This window comes from Ammodytes marinus (assembly GCF_949987685.1).
Source record: "Ammodytes marinus genome assembly, chromosome: 2".
NCBI classification, from domain to species: domain Eukaryota; kingdom Metazoa; phylum Chordata; class Actinopteri; order Uranoscopiformes; family Ammodytidae; genus Ammodytes; species Ammodytes marinus.
Window position 1 is genome coordinate 13,453,071 of NC_137231.1, and position 16,551 is coordinate 13,469,621.

At 41.9% G+C, this 16,551-nt stretch overlaps 1 protein-coding gene across 1 annotated transcript; it reads left to right on the forward strand.

Moving 5' to 3' along the window:
* The first annotated feature begins 686 nt into the window (after positions 1-686).
* On the forward strand, positions 687-14,234 carry gfpt1 (glutamine--fructose-6-phosphate transaminase 1). Its single transcript, XM_080037586.1, has 19 exons — positions 687-758; positions 2,167-2,274; positions 2,790-2,897; positions 3,031-3,156; positions 3,288-3,346; positions 3,442-3,573; positions 3,660-3,721; positions 3,811-3,890; positions 3,990-4,098; positions 4,533-4,696; positions 6,412-6,507; positions 7,111-7,208; positions 7,430-7,550; positions 7,941-8,098; positions 10,324-10,438; positions 10,622-10,749; positions 11,049-11,216; positions 11,707-11,868; positions 12,683-14,234. The coding sequence occupies exons 1-19, from the start codon at positions 752-754 to the stop codon at positions 12,725-12,727; spliced, it is 2,046 nt and encodes a 681-aa protein (XP_079893712.1). The 5' UTR covers positions 687-751; the 3' UTR covers positions 12,728-14,234.
* The last annotated feature ends 2,317 nt before the right edge of the window (positions 14,235-16,551 follow it).

Genomic DNA, 16,551 nt, shown 5'->3' on the forward strand with positions numbered 1-16,551 from the left:
TCCGCAAGCCTTTTCCACTGGCAATTGTGATTACAGTTGCTGACAATTATTTCACAATTATACATACATACATAATTTAATATATTTTATATATTGAAATTGTTGAATTCTTTCAACTTTTATTGCAAATTAAATACTTGGGGATCTGTCAAACTAGTTTCACTCAATATCATAACTAATATCGCGTTCCCCAATATCTTTTTTTTTTTTTTTGATTTATTGACATGAATTCATGAGTTCATAATTTATGATTACACACATTACATGATCTTTACAGACGGATTCTGATATTTTTCTTAAACCAAATAGAATGTGATCAAATGTATGTTTAAGATCTATCTATGCTATTGCCTGTAAACTGAAGGATTTGAGTGCATTTGTCATTGAACATGTTATTCGCAAATGACTGGTTAATTCATCTTAACAGTTATCGTCCATTAGTTAGGCTATAGTGCATTATTCTTTTTATTATTTTACCAATTTTTACATTAATTTTTTTATTTGGCGATGAGCACAGGCCCGTCCTTGTGCAGTGATAGCAGGCTCGGCTCATGCTCACGGATCTGCATCCTGCCACGTCAGGAGTGCCTGCGTCTATTGGTGCTGCTTGAGTGATGTGCCGATGCACCAATCAGACGGTGCCGTGGAATAGGCGGCTGGCCCTGACCCAGTGAAGTCAGAGGGGGCGACGTTTATGTGACAGGCGCTCTCAGCTACCAGAGTAGCTGCGACTGGTACCAAATCTGCAGACATGTGTGGTGAGTACTGGATACATTCTTCATTTATATTATTCAGTGGGACACGTATCGAGTCAGATACGTATCCTATTTCCGTATGTACCAGAACAGCAAGTACACCAAATATGAAATACTGTTAGCATCCTTGTTTTCATCTTTAGGCTAAAGGAGTAAGTCAGTTAAAATTAGCTAGGTGTGGCTAGCCTGAGTTAGCGAAAATGAGCTGGTGCTGCTGATGCTGTTAGCCAGCGAAATAAACAAACAATGTTTTTTTGTTTGTTGTTGTTGTTGAGTTGAAGTTAAGCGTGTGTGAACCTGAGAGCACCGTTGATATGATACCCTCCTCTCTTCCTGCCAACGCCACACAGCGTACGTGGTTTGCTGTCATAGTCGTGGTGTACTCAACGTCAAACTTTAGTTGAGAAACGACACGGAAATGACGCGTTGATACTCGCTTTGTGTTATAATGTAGTTAAGATACTTTGCTGGTGTGGATCACTGTCCCATAGTATCTGTCTCTGTCTCTAATACACCTGTGACTGATTATAACCGGTGTCTCTGTCTTGCATCACTTCCACCCATATATAGTAGGCTATAACAACCACAATCTCTGTTCACCAATCAGACCAGATAGACCAGTTAGTATTGATAGACTTTCAAAAGGAAATGGTTCTATAAATATAAACTGTCAATCATTGACATCTCGCTTTGCTCTGGTGTAGGCTACTACTCTAGTGTAGTTCTTGTGATTGTTGCCCGCTGTGATTTGTCCCCCACTCCCCCCCCCCCTCTATTGAATGAGTGCTCTGTTGAACCAGGGCAGTCCGGCAGCCCCCTTGGCTCTGCATTTGCATTGACTTGTCAGTGCTTATATTAGCTGTGGAACAGGGCTGTATTTCATGCCTCCTCCATTTTGGCAAATTAAGGTGACATTCCTGTCAGTGTGAGTTACTAGCTGGATGAAAATTGGACTGCTGTGAAGCCAAATATCAGCAGGAAGAAAGGACTGATTGTTATAGCTGACATTTTAGTCAAATAAAAGTGCTTAAGTCTGGGTCAGGATGCATGTGAACCTGTTATTATACAATAATGGTGTTTGAGTCAAGCTGATCTATCTATCTTGGACCAGAAACAGCTTCATTGAGGTTACTATAGCAGAGATCTCCTTTGCCTTCAAGCAGGTCCCCCTGCACGATTGGTTCCTCAGATATTAGCCACTACCCCACTAGACAGTTGGAGATGGAATTCTACACATACACACTATAGTATCTTGGGTGTATCACTCTGACAGGCATTTAAATCAGTCTGCGCTTTCAGTTGCACTTCTAAGCAAACTGAAGTAATGAACACAAATTGATTTTTAATGGTTTGAAATTCTTCATGTACACAATGTAGCATTGAATCTTGACATTTTGTCCATTCTCCGCAGGAATCTTTGCTTATCTCAACTACCAAGTGCCAAGGACTCGCCGGGAGATCCTTGAGATCCTCCTCAAAGGCCTGCAACGGCTGGAGTACAGAGGCTACGACTCAGCCGGTGAGAGAGATGGAAAGACCTCAAATCACCCACACACACTTTATTTATTTATTTATTTATTTGTTTGTTTGGATTTATCAATCCTTTTACATTTACTGTCAGCCTGCAAGGCAAGTTGCTGAGAGTATTTATAATGTTAAAAATGACTGCTGCGTAAGAATCGTCTTATCAATCAAAGTTGATATATTGTTTAATTGTCCTAATGAGTTGGGAACCGAAAGCAAGACTGATATCCGCTATTAATTATTAAACAGCCAGTATCATGTAACGAGGTTAGATTCACTGCACCCCTAGTGGAGCTAATTTACTGTATCCATTCTTATTTCACGTGGATCTTGACCTTTTTTTTCCATGCATGCATTAGTTGAGTTTTGTTCTGGTATTAGATTTGTACAAAAGAAAATTGCATAGCACCATAACATTGTAGTAACCAGCTGCTATTTAGGGGCTTGTGATCTTTGTCATTCTCATGCTATTTTTATTCATCTTGTTATTCCTTTTCATTATTTTGTCAGGTGTGGGAATTGATGCCGGCAATGGCAAGGACTGGGAGTCTAATGCCAAGTCTATCCAACTGATCAAGCAAAGTGGCAAAGTGAAGGCTCTTGATGAGGAGATCAACAGTAAGCCCATACCAAGTTGTTTTCTTGACATGAATCAATGATTTACGGACGAAGCCTTGATTTGTCATCCTGTATCCTGTGCGACAGCTCTGATTCTTACATGTCTGTCGGGTTGTGTTTGTTTGCCCTTTAGAACAGGAGGATATTGACCTGGACGTGGAGTTTGATGTTCACCTTGGCATCGCTCACACCCGCTGGGCCACCCACGGTGTACCAAGTGCAGTTAACAGCCATCCACATAGATCAGACAAGACCAATGGTAAGTGAAGATGGAATGCTTACTTACTCAACACAGCTAAACGTTTGGTCTTGTATTCCACCACGGCTCACTTATTGTTGACCTAAATCAAGGTATCTTGATAAGTTTATGACTAACTTTCTGTTCTGCAGAGTTCATTGTCATTCACAATGGGATTATCACCAACTACAAAGACCTGAGGAAATTCTTGGTGAGTCAATCATCTTTTTATAATGTATTCCAGTCAACTTTTCATCTCTCGTCGTGACAGGTGAAGTGGCTAACTGTCTCTCTGCATCTCCACAGGAGAGCAAAGGCTACGAGTTTGAATCCGAAACTGACACAGAGTCCATCGCCAAGCTGGTGAAGTACATGTATGACAACCGGGAGAATGACATCAGTTTCGCGACACTGGTTGAACGGGTGACCCAACAGCTGGTAACAGACCAAGCCTTGATTTGTCATTGTACATCCTGAGCAGATAAATGAGGCCTGTCTGATGTTGTTGTTTCCCCATTTGCCAGGAGGGTGCTTTTGCCCTGGTCTTCAAGAGTGTCCACTACCCCGGAGAGGCAGTTGGCACAAGGTACACACAGCCACTGGTGCTGTCAAACTGTTTGTTGTTAGTTATTACAGGTAAAGTTGTTGTTGGCTCATAACAATGTTGCTGTGCAGGAGAGGAAGTCCACTGCTCATGGGAGTGAGGAGTGCTCACAAGTTGTCTGCAGATCATATTCCAGTGGTCTACCGCTCCAGTAAGTTTACATCTCTATTTGGAGCCTCATTTGTTCACATGTGATTGCATAACTCGGCCAGTTTTTTAAAATGTATTTTTCTTTTCTTTTTCTCCTCAGCCACTAAAGACATGAAGAGCTGTAGCACTCTATCTAGGAGAGACCGGGACACATGCCTCTTCCCCGTGGACGAAAAAGCAGTGGAGTACTACTTTGCATCTGATGCAAGGTAAGCACTGTGTGTCTTTGTATCCATGCTTCCCACTTCTATACGCCGCACAGGGTTCCTACGCAGTATTCATTTTAATAATGTATGAAAAGGTGTGGAAAAAATATAAAATTATAACCTATAAACCTTTAATTTTTACCTAATTTTTTGAGCAGTTTGGGCACAGAGCTTGTCATGGGTTGATGCAAGTTCTCCGAGTGCTTGCTTCACCACCATTTATTCAAATAATATAAGCAATCAAACTATTTGTAGAATGCCAAATATGGACTGAAAACTCTTCTGAGAATCGAGAGTCTTTTGAGTCTGGAAAAGTATGGAATTTTAAAAGCTGTAAATGTGTAGTAGAGGAAAAACCTGGCCTCTGCTTTTCTCTGATAAGTGTAAAGTAGATGTTTGATGTTGCGTTTTGTCCGTCTCTCTCTCGTTCCAAACAGCGCGGTGATCGAACACACCAACCAGGTGATTTTCCTGGAGGATGACGATGTGGCGGCCGTGTACGAAGGCAGACTGTCCATCCACAGGATCAAGCGCAGGGCCGGAGACTATCCAGCCCGCGCCATCCAGACGCTGCAGATGGAGCTACAGCAGATCATGAAGGGTGAGTGGAAGGTCAGCTTTTACTGTTCTGTTCCTTTCTCCTTTTTGGGCCATATCTGCAAATAAATCATTGCTACATATGCCTTGTAATTTTGTCCTGAAACCCTGTTATTATTGTGTAAGTCCTAATGGGTTAGCCCGCCTGCTTATACAGCTCCACTGACTTTTTAACATCCAGTGCTCCAGGCCATCCTTGTTATCGTGCAGCTAGTTACAACCCCTGCTGGATCACTTGTCCCCCCAGGGAAGCCGCGGTTATCATCAATGATGAGTTGCACTAGCTTATCACCCTACATAGTTGTTTTGTGGTAGAACAAGCATATTTCTCAAAACGGACTTCCCCAAATTAATGTAATGGTTTGACATTTTAGGTAAATTACTCTGTTGTTAAGGATGAAGATTGATTCAAATGTTTAAAATATATTGTTATATTTCTTCTTCTTTTTATCAGCAGAAAACACAATGCCTGAAAGTAACAATTCTCCTGTACAAACATGAGAGATTTTCTCATCAAGCTCTCGTCAAGAAAGCCAATAAATGTATTTCCCAAAATGTCAAACTACTCCTTTAATGAAACTGAGGCTTCTTTTTTTCAACCATTCCACTCATTTTATTTTATTGACTTAATGGATCAGCATTTTTTCCGATTAGTCATTCAGTGTATACTCCGCTTTGACGTTTCGTAAACGCCCATCGCAACTGCACTCAGCCCAAAGTTATGACTTTAAATTCTTTATTTCATCTGACCAAGGATACAAGAATATTACTATCATATATGACAAAAGCAAACAAACATCGTATATATAAGAAGCTGGCACCATTTAATGTATTGCATTTTGATATTAAAAAAAGGGATGAAGCAATTCATTGATTATTGAAATGGGAACAGATCATTCATTTTATGATCAACTTATTGTTTAATCGCCTATGACGATAGCAGCAGGATAATGCAAACAGTTTTTAATTTGACCGAAACATTTTGGTCCACTCTAGAGCAGCAATGCCCTTTTTTTAAATAAAGAAATTCAGTATAAAACGGGTGCCTTTCACTATTCAACCAATATGGATGTGAACACCCGTAAAGCTCATAGACAGCATCTCATGGCCGTTGTATAATTTCACACAATGGAAAAGGTGTCCCTGCAGCAATAACTTAAGAATTGTTATCGGTCTTCCCTCCCCTCCGCTGGCTCTCCCTCAGTCATCCAGCAGAGGGCAGAGGTATACTACTGTTGGCCGGTCAGTACATTCCTTTGGGGTCCTGTCATTACTCAGCCTCTCTCCTCCGTTTTCTGTTTCTGGAGCCTTTCTGCTGAATAACCTAAATTGCGTGACCTAAATCGCTGCCAAACGCCCTCATATTTCAGTGTCGCACTTTATTATCATCTCCCTAATGTCTCATGTTTGTTTTGTTTTCTTCATTGAAGTGGGTGACCTACCCTGCTGCTCAGAATATGTCAATTAAAACAAAGACCCCTACATTTCCAGGAAAGCCTGATTATCATTGACGCATTGTAAAGATTTTTCCTTGAGGTGGTTTGCATTTTCAAGTACTTAATGTGTGTTTGTGCGTGTGTGTCAACAAGACCCATCTCAGACCGTCTCATGTTAGCTCACACTTTATTAAAAAAAAAGGCATTTACCTTTCCTTTTTTATTATTATAACTTCTACAAGTGTTGTAAATGTTCCCCTTATTTCTGATCCTCCCACCACAGGCAACTACAGCTCCTTCATGCAGAAGGAGATCTTTGAGCAGCCAGAGTCTGTGGTCAACACCATGAGGGGGAGAGTTAACTTTGACGACAACACAGGTTAGAGTGCCGTCTGGATTGTTTTCTCAGCGGAGCATTGATGTAATAAAACGCCTATAAATGCACTATTTTCTGCTCAACAAACGTGCTCAGATGTCCTAGGCTCAGGATCGAGGATTTCAGTTGCTTGCGTAACACTGCATGTCATAATAATCTTAGCTGTAAAACAAGGGGAGGGCAAAGTTAACGATCAGTGGTTTTTCTTTATTGTGCTCGAGTCGATTAAACAGAGCAATGTACAAGTAAATAAAACAAACCCGGTGTCCCAATACCCTTATTTCCATACTATTAAGTATGCCAGAACAAGATTTATGGTGTCCCAATACATGCATGCATGTCAAATGCATTATCCAAAAAAAAAATGCCCTAAGACATCCAATTGCATTGTGCAGTATGTAAACCAGCATTCTGATGTAGTATAGAAAGAAGAAAAAAGTATGTGATTTGGAACGCAGGGAATATATGTAAAAGTAACTGGTCAGTGACTGCTTTGTCAAAACACGCCTCCTGAGCTGTCTTTGGTTCTTTATGGCCTTATTTTAACTAATGGGGTTTAACAGCATGGAGCAGAATGATGAATTAGCTGTTGGGTTTGCCTTTCAGTGACTCTGGGTGGACTGAAGGACCACATCAAAGAGATCCAGAGGTGTCGGCGACTTATCCTTATTGCCTGTGGAACCAGCTACCATGCTGGGGTAGCGGTGAGTAGCCACCCACCAAATACATTTTCTTCTAAATGCACAAAATGGAAATACATGTCTGTACCGCCATCCACCATTAAAAGCCATCAGACTAGTAGTGGGAAATGTGATGTCTCCGTTGTGGACACAGGTGTGAGATCTGTGTGCCTGTTCGTGGCCTCGGCTGGCTTGTTTTAAGCGTATGATGCTGAGCAGCGGTGCTCTGTTGCTTTTCCTCCCAGACCCGCCAGGTGCTGGAGGAGCTGACAGAGCTGCCTGTCATGGTGGAGCTGGCCAGCGACTTCCTGGACAGGAACACTCCCGTCTTCAGAGACGACGTCTGCTTCTTCATCAGCCAGTCAGGTGAGAACGGCCGCTGCCATCTGGACTCCATCCAAAAAGAAAATTCATTCCATTCCCAGTAGTCCCCCTACTTTCCTTCCTCTGCACCTTCCTGAATGAGCATGAGTCTTAACAACTTCTTAAGACAAAGTGGTACAGTAGAGTTTTCTCAATCTACAGTATACTGCTCTGCTGTAGTTATTTTTTTCTGTGTGAAATATTTATTTTGCAAGATGTGTGGGATATTTCTCTGATTTGAAACAGTCTCATAGAGAAACCACCAGAGTGCTTTGCGGTGCTAAAGCTATTTCCCTAAAAACTAATAAATCAAGATTCAGCATCATTTGACTGTCAGAAATGTAACATTGCACAAACTGTTGTGTTTCTTCCCATTCCCTGCCGATCCTCCAGGGGAGACGGCTGACAGCCTGATGGCCCTGCACTACTGTAAGGAGAGAGGAGCTCTGACCGTGGGCATCACCAACACAGTGGGCAGCTCCATCTCCAGAGAGACCGACTGTGGAGTGCACATCAACGCCGGGCCTGAGATCGGAGTAGCCAGCACCAAGGTAATTCTATGAACCCTGCAAACCCTAATATTTTTACCATGAGACGGGATACACCCACTGACTAAAATGGTGAAATGGTACGTCTTCTGATCTTAACTGTGCAAAATCCATTTTAGAATTTTTTTATCTACATTTACAAACTCACAGTACCAATTCCGACTAATTAAGACCAGACCTTCAGTTTCATTCGAAACATTTAGTTGATCAATAGAAAATGCAAAAATGACAAGTTAGAGCATTTATGACAGGACATTAAATATCTTTAGGTTTTTCGACTGTTGTTGGGACAGAAGAAGCACCTTGAAGATGCTTAGGATCACAGCAATTGCAATGGACCTTTTATACAATTAGGCCCACCGTGTTTATAGACCCACCGTACAAAGGGGTTTGTTAAGTAACTGTTTGCTGCAGCCCTATTTTTAATGTTTGATAATACTTATGTACAAGACTAGTACAAACTAGTCCAGTGGCTGTAAACAGCAGAGATTTATTTATACATTTTGAGATACTGCTATCTCAGTCCCACTGACAATGGCTTTAGGAGTTGCACCTCACATCAAATAACATCAAATACTTGATTTGATAAAATGTTTTTATACTGAGCTTGTAGAAAAAACTGTAAACCAGTTTTGTTGCATAATATAATAAATGAACTCAACGCCCACTGATACCGAATGAAACCCAGATGAAAAGTCCATTGCCTGGCTCTTGGAAGCTGACATTTTCCTCCACTCTGATCCCACGGGAAGTTAAGGAAGCCTGATATTCTCATCTGGACTCATGTAAAGCTGGGCTCCTTGGTTTTCAGCCTCTCCCCCCTCCCCAAGACCCCTAAACCAAAAGGATTTGCCAGTTTGGACTCAGGAGTAGAGCAGATAAGTAGAGTAGCCCCAGCTAGTGAGGCGAGAGTGAGAGAGAGAGTGTAGCAGGTCCATTATTGGCCCAGCCCAAAGGGCTTGTCTCAGTGACTCTCGCACTGCTCCAAAGTCCTGGACTCAGAGACGCCATGGTTTACTGTTTGGTTGGCCAGGCATCATCCCCCACACCCAGCTCAACCAAGTGCTGCACAACCTAGCTCATCAAATCACTGGAGAACATGTCTTGCACCCAACTGCTAAATGACTGCAAATTCATGTATTCCATACTTTTTTTGTTTCTTTTTTTTCTTATCTTAATTGTAAAAACAGAGAAAAAAAGGAAAAGTAACTTTTTCCTATTCCTATGATCATATTAAAGATTTATGGAAAAAGCTCTGACGTGGGATACTTTGATGCTATGAAAAGTCCAAGCAAATCTTTTTTGCATTTCATTTGACAATAAAAAGAAGAAGACTAAAAATGAATGACCTTACAGTATCCATTGGGAATTTACAGGGTTACAAAGTTTGTTTTCTAGTCCACAACGACTTCGGTTTATGTTCATGTTTCAGCGGAATGTAAGGGTGGTCATCTTTTGGTCCTGCATGAACACACGTCAAGGTGGGTGACATGTCATAAACACACAGTTTACTACGTGGATTAAATATGTTGCCACATCTGTCAAAGGTTCTGAGGGCCTGTGGTGTCGCAAGGGGGTTAGGCACAGTATTGATCGTGTCAAGTGTTACTGTTCTTACTTTCTGTAATCAACAACAATAAATAACTGGCAATGTCATGACTCATGACTGTATGCAATACAATGGAACAGAAAAAAGAAACGCCTCCAATCGTGCTTATAGGGATATGAGGAGAGAGAGAAAAAGAGCAGGCAGTGATGACGGCATTGACTCTCGGATGCGCTGGGGTTTTGAGCGCTGACGTTTGCAGAGATATCGGATAGAGCGTGCTCTCTGATGAGATGTTGTATGTGCACAAAGCTTTCCAGGATGAGCAACACAGCCTGGACTGAGCTCCACCGCATGTTTGGAAAAAAAAAAAAATTATGCTTGCTGTTTACAAAAATCCACCTCTCCTTCCACCGCTCATCTGGTTCAGATCATTATCTGGAGACAGCGTTCACTATCTAAACAGGGACCCGAAAGGCACAAAATACTGAAAGAGATGCTAATGTTGCTGCTCTGTATTAAGTATTGTGCTCAACTGCAATCAGGAAAACCTCTATATTAACTTGTTAGGAACGAGCAGTGCCTCTCAATATAGTTGTAACTCTCTCTCTCTCTCTCTCTCTCTCTCTCTCTGTCTGTTTCTGTCTCTCTCGCTGTCTCTCTCTCTCTCTGTGTTCTGCAGGCCTACACCAGCCAGTTTGTGGCGCTCACCATGTTTGCGCTCTTGATGTGCGACGACAGGATTTCCGTGCAGCCCAGACGGCGTGAGATAATCCAGGGCCTGAGGGTGCTCCCAGGTAAGTCATGTCATTAGGGCAGAGGGGAGGGACAGGCTGTTGCATCTCTGGATCCGTAGCATATGATGGTAAACTAATGAGATGTGTCTGACCAACGTTATAGAGTATCAGCCTGTGTGACTGCAGTGGCATTTTTTTACCAAATCCTCATTTTAACCTGTTTTTCTGTTTGATCTGCTTCAGATCTGATCAAGGAGGTCCTCGCCATGGATGACGAGATCCAGAAGCTGGCAGAAGAGCTGTACCAGCAGAAGAGTGTACTGATCATGGGCAGAGGCTACCATTATTCTACCTGCCTGGAAGGAGCACTGGTGAGCAATCTTCTTTTTCTCTAGATTTTTCATCATTTAAAGAGGAAATATACTTATTTTCCGGTCTTTTTTTATGTAAGACTCCTATAGAGCAACTAGACACCACACAGTACTATTCTTTAGATCTTCGGGAATCTATTATAGGTTAAAAAAGATGGAAACGTAGAAGAATACTGAGGAAAGCAACTTAAAAAAAACTTGAAAAAGTGGTTTGCGTATATGGACTGAGGTGTAGGCTATAATGGCTCCAAAATAAACTCAGATATTCTTAACCTGTGGATTTTTTTTTTAATCAATAGAAAATTAAGGAAATCACATACATGCATTCAGAGGGCATCCTGGCCGGAGAGCTGAAGCACGGCCCGCTGGCTCTGGTGGATAAACTCATGCCTGTTATCATGATCATCATGAGAGACAGCACCTACACCAAATGTCAGAACGCCCTGCAGCAAGTGGTGGCCCGCCAGGTAAGACCCACATGCACACACAGAAAATATTAAAGGGAAATGTCCAAGACCATAATTGCTTCAAGAAAAGATGGTATGGCTTGATTGTTCTTGTTGGGAGGTTTGCTGCGATTTTGTTTCTCTTAAAGCTACAGGGCTAATTGAACCTCCCAGATTTTCACTAAACCCACTATTTCACACATTTCATTGTGGCAACTGACATCATCGAGTGAGGGAGTTGACACCTTAATTTTCACGCTCTTGTCTTGTGCCACATCCCATTGCTCCTTCACCTCAATAAACACGAGGGAGGGAGGGAAGGACGGAAGGACGGGTCGGTTCGGCATGACATCATTGCTGTTATTGCTGGAATGTGCAGCACAAGTGGGTTACAGAGGTGTGGAAAATACACTGAGAGCGAGGGGAGGGCAGCAGGTGGTTTTCAAACGTGTCTTGTTGCTACGCATGCCCCAGGATCATATCAATAGATCTGCTTTGTTTTGATTGACAGGGCCGCCCCATTGTAATCTGTGACAAGGATGACAACGAGACCATCAAGAACTCCAGCCGCCACATCAAAGTGCCTCACTGTGTGGACTGCCTGCAGGGCATCCTGAGCGTCATCCCACTGCAGCTGCTGTCCTTCCACCTGGCTGTGCTCCGAGGTTACGACGTAAGTAACCCTTAAGGCTCGGAGGCCATAACAGATAATCCTGATTCTTCTGCCAGATGAGATTTATGACCTCATCTGTCTCTTGAAACACGCAAATGCTGTGAAATATCAGTTCCTCAATTCTCACTTCAAATCTCCTACGTCATCAGTCTAACTGAACTCACTAAATATCACTGGTGTGCAAGTTGAAAACAATACTTTTGAGCTCATTATAAAGGAGGTGTGTTTTTAGACTATGAAAGCAGAGGCAGAAAATAAACACCAGGCACTGTTTATACTGTATGTGCTGGTCATAGTGCTTCAAACTCCCCTCAATGTGAGTGGAAGCATGTCATGTAGTTGCTGGCTTTGATGTATACATTTTCAAAAGTCAAAGTAAACAGCTTAAGTGAAGTATGACATGTAAATAGCGAGTGTTGACACTGCATTTTAGAGCACTTCACTTCAGTGGGAAGTCCTGACAGTGCAGGCTAGTTGTTTTTAAGTCAATGACTATTCAGAGCCATGCCAAATAGCCCTACTGTTCTCACAGAGAAGCAAACATTTATGTGTACAGAGCTCACTATGTCCAAGTCTCTGAAGTCTGAGTGATGAAAAGTGAGGATTTGCTAACAATAATAGCAGTGCTGTCGAGCTGCCAAATCACTGGCTCACACATTTCACGTGTGTCTTTGTTACCATTTAGTTGAAAGAGTACTTTATAGTTTGACAGCTGCGTTTAGTTTGAGCAGCACGCTGTAGTGCTTGTTGTCAATTTATACAACCGTTTAGTTGCTTGTCATGCTTCTAACGTCCTCTTCTGTTTTGAATGCAGGTGGACTGCCCAAGGAACCTGGCCAAGTCTGTGACAGTGGAGTGACCCGCACCAGAGCCTGTACGCACAAACCAAGAGAAGAAAATAATCCGTTCATGTCGTGTATCTCGCTGTTGCATATTCTCTGTATCTCACTGTCTTATTTCCTCAGACATCTTTGGCATCATTGGCATATTATTATTATTATTATTATTATTGTTTGTAGAAGTTTGTGTCTGCGGTGGCACGGTCTGGACTGGCACTGACGCATGTTTTATTGCTCTCAAACTGACGGTGACCGTTTGGGTTTATTCACATTCGTGAGCAAGCCCTCCCATGTTTTCTATGTGCTCATACGTCTCACTGGGATTATCTTGGAGCTGATGTCAACGCTGTTTACGGACAGAAGTTGGGTTTAAAATACTGGTTTTCCTTTTTAGTGCAATGCTTTGTAGTTTAGTTGTGACATTTTTTCTTTTCTTTTCTTTGGCAGCTAATCATTCAAAGTGTCTTTACTCAACAGTTGAAGTAAACGACAATCCTTAAATCATTCCAAGCCACAGGTCTCCGCTTCACAGTTGCAGCGCCGTTAAGCCAGTTCCTCTCTTGGACTTTCTTCTTAGGACACACAATAGCAGCATCACAAGTTGAATCACAGAAAAGCATGTGAATACACTACAGTGTACTCTGGTCGGCTCAGCTAACAAGAATAATCCTCATTTACTGAGCCTCCTCCACCAGAATGCTGTTTGCACACATTTTTTTTGTGTTTCACATGTTTATATTTTGTCTTGCTGCTCAAAAGAGCCCTAATAGCTCATTTCAGGTGCACAGTTGACCTTAACACTATAAACTGAAGTTAAAAACCTGAAGTACAAGTTGCGTTCTGTTGCAAGCCCTTACCCTGTCACCATGACTGCTGAAATATTGGGACCATTATTTGAAGCTTTGATTCTTTTGCTATATTTGTTTAGTTTTTTTATGATTTTTTATAATATTGAAGCTACTCCTTGATTGAAAATGTGAATGTTGATGTTGCTAGAAATGTCCTGTCAAACCAAAAATCTCTAAAATGACTTTGGCGGTTGTAAACCTAAACATATGTTCATCCTATTTTGTTTTTTTTTGCCAAACATACTGATGCTGGTACTGTAGATTGTGTGGTATGAAAATGCTGCGAGGCCTAAAGGGGGAGGACATATGCACGGTTTAATGGTAGTATGTCAGAGAGAACATCATCCAGCTGTGTGTGTGTGTGAGAGATCCTGTCTTTGATACAAAAGCCAAGGAAAGAGTGACGTTAGACAGTCATGTGATGAAATAGGAGCTGCTAGATTTTTAAAGTGCATCACATTCTAGGTTAAAATATTTATCTTGCTTTTTCAATCAAGCCTTAACTCAATTTTAATGTATTTCCCACCCAAACATTAAGCTTCTCCTGAAAACTGGACAATGTTATTACAGGTACATTTGTAACCCACATAGGCCTCCATAAGCTTTAGATTTCCTGACTGGAGGCATTGACAGAATACACAGCACTAAATCCTAGCAACATCTGAAGGGTTACTGTGGGGGGTGGGTTGGGGCACTATTTATTGTGGAACTGATGGAATAAAGTGTCAAGAACTTCCCTTCTTTCGTCTTAATTTTGACTGATGCAAAATATTGTGATGAGTAGACTGGTTAAAAATATGTCTCAATTTTATTAGAATAAAAATAAAAACAGGCAGTAGGAATCCAGCCACACTTGCATTTGGAATTAAATTAATTAAAAGTTAAAACATGTTCCGGTAAGTCTTATGTACACTAAGCTATTTACAAAATTCAGGTAGACAGGAGACATTCAGAAGCTTCTGCAAATGAGTGACGACACATCCGAAATGAATCCGAGCAACTGGCTGATGCATCCACATACACCCATAATGGTAGAGGGCGTCAAGTCTTTGCACAGAGTCCACAGGGCCGATAAGGCCACAGAAATGAGGCCCACAGTGGTCCTGAAAACGGACAGTGAACACCGGCAGAGAGCTGACGTCATCCACTCAGTAGGCCTCTCTCCTGCATTACACGCAGGCGAGCAACTGTGTCTGCGGCTCTGTGATGACGAAGGCCAGGTGGAGCGGCTCCAGTGTCCCGGTCGGTGCAGTTCTTCTCGTGGTGAGAGCACACCTGCCAGCGCCAGCCTGAGATACGCGTTCAGCCTCAGCATGGTCGAAAGGTAAAAGCCCAAACCGTTAGTGAAAGCAAGTGCAATGCTCAGGAGGATTTCATTGCACTGACTAACCACATCAATGGCTTCCAATGCCGCTGCAGAGTAACTTTGTAAGACGCCCGCACCTCTGTACAAAGACAGTGACCATTCTCCGACCACAGCCACAGGCAGCATTGTGGGTAGGTTTTTTTTCTAGACTGGGCCGCATCTGTGGCATGTCAGGGAATATCCTCTGTGCAGCAGCCAAGTCGTTCACCAGCATGCACGAACCCATCACACCTGCTTTATAGTGTCTTAAGTGGGATTGAACTATTAGCAGGTGTGATCACCACTTTGACCTTAATTAGGCCTACGTGTGGCATGGCCTGTGTATTAGTTGTGGCAGTGTTTTAGAAACACAAAAATAATTGTCCAAAGTAAATACTGTAGCATAAAGAAATATTTGCATTTAGCAGATATGGCCTATAAATGTACCATGAGCAGTGTTCCCTTAAAGTAGTGACAGAAATGAGTGTTATTTTAAAGAATGTTTTTACTGATTGCAGTCCATAAATGATATCAAGACGTAGATAAGCACATTGATTTCTGTTTGAATGATGAATGATCTCAGTGCACAATCTACAACAGCTCACATGAGCCGATAATCTACCACGCATGCACGCTGTATGCAGGCCAGATAATAGTCACTAAAATGGCCTCACTTTTATACTGCTGAGAATTTCTGGTGAAAAATCTTTTGGATATACTATCAGTCACTAATTAACTTTAAGGGCTCATCTCTCATTTTTGTTTTTTTATACTGAAGAACTCCACCCAAATTCTCTCCAAAAATGATCATGAAAAGGGAACAGCATAAGACTATAGGGCATTTTGTTGTTGAATCTGTAGCACATGGCAGAGGTCTGTGAAGTTATAATCTGTGATGCCATGTTTTATATGTATATGTTAACTTAGACAGCTGTGCTGTAATGGTTTGGACAGGGAAAGCTGACAACAAACTCAAGACATCTTGAGTGAGTTTGCCTGACATGGAAAATTCACTGAAAGCGGCCCAATATAAAATGTGCTTGCACATTGTCAACATCAAATGACAAAATAAAACTTCTTAATCAAAGCTTGATGTTCCACTCAGTGTTGTCCACTGTCCCGAAGTTATGTCACAAACGATTAGTGCCAGGACACCTTTCCTGCAGCCTGTCCACATTTCCTGAGGTTTAGATCATGTATAAGATTTTCCATGATAGCTCACTCCGTTTGTGCATGTGACATAATGCAATATATGAACATCTGGGATTAGTTAGGCATGCTCTGCATACTTTTCTCTCCAATTTTTTTCCCAATCAGAGGGAGTGAGTGAGGTGCTTTGTGCTTCTTGCATACAGCCACTCTCAACTCTGTGACCTTACTGTTAAATACAAGAAAATGCATGGTTTCAGATGCAGAATAATGTTATATCTTCACATAGTATAGAGAAAGTGGCATGAGGGAGATATTCTGTGAAATTTGGAAAAGAAGGAGCACTGTGGATTAAAAGTGATTTAAGGCGGTATCGGGGGAAACCCATTCAAGACTTTACAGGCTTTTTGATGAAAGCTTAGAGAGCTGAGTGGCTGTGTTCACATTGCCAGGAAGTAAATCACACCGGTTTACACGTCAGTTATAGCTGAAGAAAAATACA